Genomic DNA, 3,465 nt, shown 5'->3' on the forward strand with positions numbered 1-3,465 from the left:
TGTACTTATAAGAGGACATTAATCTTTTGATCGTATTATTTTTTAATTAAAGTAAAAATATGCCGAAGAATAATTAAAATTATAATATATTAAGTTTTAGTTTTAAAATTTAAAATTGCTTAGTTATGTTATTAAAAATAAAGGTATTTACGTTATCTAATTAATTTTATATTTAAAATATAAAAAAAACCTTAAAAAATAATAATAAAACTTGGATTTAAATATATTTACTATAAAACTTGGATTTATATATATTTAAATAAAAAAATAAAAACTAAAATTGAAAATAAATCAACTAGCTCTTAGATAATTTTAAAATTATAAATTGCATTACCTCGAGGAATGTGAATATAGTCAGAAAGTCTAAAGCCATTAAATGATTAAACAGTCATTTCAAAATTCCAAAGTCAAAGTTGGTATTTATTTTTATGTTTTTAAAATAGTTTTTAAGAGTTTATTTTTTTTTAAATTGATATCTTTAATGTTTTTAAATTGTTTTAATATATTAATATTAAAAATAAAATTTTAAAAATAAAAAAATATTTTAATACATTTCTAAATAAATAAATAAATAACCAGTCATTACCGCTTTATGATTAACTCTTCACTGTGAGCTAGCTGAATGATTGAATTTTGGATACTACAGGAAAATATTATCGGCATCAAAGCCAATGGCGAAACAGTGCCTGCCCTTTCTTTTGTTATTACAGGTTTGCTTACATCTTGCTGCCGCCCACTACATTGTCAAATTTCTTCCCGGGTTTCAGGGGCCTCTTCCCCTCCACCTTGAAACAGGGTGAGCTTCTGACATTTTCATTTACTACTGCATACACATACATAAAAAATACACATAAATTTTGATCAAAATTACGTTCATGTATTGGTGAGCGTGTGGAGTTATCAGATATGTTGGAGTGGATGAAGCAGAGGATGTGCAGCTCTTCTACTACTTCATCAAGTCCCAGAGGAATCCAGAAGAGGACCCTCTATTGCTTTGGCTAACTGGTGGCCCTGGCTGCTCCGCCTTCTCTGGTCTTGCTTTTGAAATCGGTAAGAGAAGAGACATCAGCTCACTCAATTTCATATAGTACTGTAACTGAAACGGACAATCACTATAACTATATATATTGAGTTTATCCAGGCATTGAAGTTTCATGAATTTCCGATGTTTTATATGCGTAGGTCCAATAAATTTTGAGGAAAAGGAATACAATGGGAGCTTACCTACATGGGTTTTGAATCCATACTCATGGACACAGGTGACACTGCCTTTTGTATAGAGCAGGAATTGCTGTGCATTCTTTACAACATTATTTTTATATATGGCCGCGCTTGTTATTAAATTTCAGGTTTCCAGCGTAATATTTTTAGATTTGCCTGTTGGCACTGGATTCTCTTATGGAAGAACCCCACTTGCTCTTCAGAGAAGCGATTCCAAACAAGTTTCGCAAGCTGAGCAATTTCTTCGAAAGGTACAACTTTCTGGTCCGTTTTACGGTTGATAGGAAGAACCTGTGAATTTATTTTAATTATTTTTTTCTTGATTGCGTTATATAGTGGATAAAGGATCATCAATAATTCCTCTCAAATCCAGTCTACATTGCTGGTGACTCCTACTCTGGCATTATCGTTCCAGCTGTAGTTCAAAAGATTTCTAATGGTATAATAACACATTGATCATTATGTTATCGAAATGACAGGGTCTGCTTGCATATTTATTTTCTATATTTAATTGTATTCTAAGCTTTTTGAGAAGACGTAATCGTTAGAAATTATTGAGAAAACTGTGTTTCTGGAGGAGGCATTCAGAATAGACATCCTTTCTTACTGTTTTGCAGAAAGTGATTGCTCTGTATCCCATCCTGTGGAATGGCAGACTAAGGTAGATAGTGTTTGGAGAGTGGAAATAATCATAGCAGGCTTTAGTGCTAGGGTTTAGTGAAAAGATAACTTGGAGAAAATGATATAGAGAAATTATAAGGAGTTGATACAGGGAGATAGAATCCTTATATTACTTCTATTCTTTTCTAATTCGTTCTTGAGATTGAGTGCATTTTTCTTCTAATCTATGATCAATTTGATTTAGTGGAATTCCAGTAGTGTGGTTGGGGGAAGGTAGAACAGGAAGAGGGTTGGCTCTAAGAGGCTGAAAGGGAATCATAAGTTGGATTTTCTCTGTTTATGCAAAACTTGCTGTTCTCAAGCTTTAGAGCTATTGGTTTGCAAAAGGAGTATCCAGGTTCGTGAAGCTGCTGATCTGACTGTGATGGGCTGTCTATTAGTCTCTTATCCTTCTATCATATAGTGTGGATGGTGTCTGTTTCTCACTTTCATCAGGGCGGTGGTTCATGAGATCTCTTGATTACTTTGTTATGCTGAAGCTTGCTACTGCATAGTTTTCTCCTTTGATCTGTTGAATTGAGCACTTGAAATGGTGATGGCAATCATATCAAGAAGCCATCAGCTTCAACAAGATATATTTGTGGGAGTCCTCGACTAATCTGGAGCGTATGGAGTTTTGGTAGCATTCGTTTTTTTTTTCTTTCAATCTTCTGCAGAACTTTTTCATGCAGCTTCTGTCCATTTTGGTGCTTTATCTCACAAATAATCATCATCATCCAAAGTCCTTATCTACATGGAGCTTATGAATGTATGCAGTTTGTTGGAGTCAACATATATGTTAGTACATGAACTTAAATTTAATAAGTCCCTAAAGAGTCACATAGAACTCTATATAAGAAGTGTTTTATAGCTTGTTCTGCAACGCAGTGGACCGCATTGAAAGCATCAAAATGATGCTTTCAATGCGATGCACCACGTTGCCAAATGTATCCTTAGTCTCTGCTTAAGATTAGAAACATGTAGGCACGTACTCAAGTACAGTAAAAGACGTTCTTCCTACATTCAAGAATTTCTCACCTTCTGTTGCTGTTAGTAACTTATTAAGTAACATACTATATGAATGAGTTGTGTTTCCACTATGCATGGTTCCTTTCCTCCTCCCAGATTTTTTTATAACAGTTAATTTATGTCACATATGACATTTAATTGCTTTTTTCCCTTTTCTTGTCTCGCATGAGATTATCTTGAAGCAAGCTGTTCAATGGTTGCAGGGAACAGTGATGGTATCAAACCGCGAATAAATCTCAAGGTTCTGATTATATATTCCATTATTCTCTTTCTTGTTCATACAAAAAGATTGTCATTGATTGCGCTATAAAAAATTGCCTATTTTGTAGCAAAATTACTGGACCAAATTTATTAAAAAAAGAAGAGGAGGAGGAAACAAGAATATACATTGCATACTTACATCTAAGATTTGCTGATGGAAGCGGTCGCTAATTTGTACGGTTGCAGGGATACATACTTGGGAACCCTATTACTGATCCTACTTTCGATTTTAACTCAAGGATTCCATTTGCTCATGGAATGGGACTTATTTCTGATGAACTCTATGAGGTGATC

At 33.8% G+C, this 3,465-nt stretch overlaps 1 protein-coding gene across 1 annotated transcript in view; it reads left to right on the forward strand.

The window, feature by feature from the left end:
• Positions 1–623: 623 nt before the first annotated feature.
• The window catches only part of LOC105112141 (serine carboxypeptidase-like 17), a 4,588-nt gene continuing 1,746 nt past the window's right edge, over positions 624–3,465 (forward strand). The window contains 7 exon segments of the mRNA XM_011007737.1: positions 624–796; positions 905–1,050; positions 1,183–1,259; positions 1,350–1,472; positions 1,558–1,660; positions 3,114–3,151; positions 3,358–3,459. Of these exon segments, the coding sequence (XP_011006039.1) occupies positions 672–796; positions 905–1,050; positions 1,183–1,259; positions 1,350–1,472; positions 1,558–1,660; positions 3,114–3,151; positions 3,358–3,459 (714 nt within the window). The 5' untranslated portion in view covers positions 624–671.

The sequence above is a fragment of the Populus euphratica genome, unplaced genomic scaffold (genome assembly GCF_000495115.2).
Source record: "Populus euphratica unplaced genomic scaffold, PopEup_1.0 scaffold384.1, whole genome shotgun sequence".
In the NCBI taxonomy this organism is placed as follows: Eukaryota; Viridiplantae; Streptophyta; class Magnoliopsida; order Malpighiales; family Salicaceae; genus Populus; species Populus euphratica.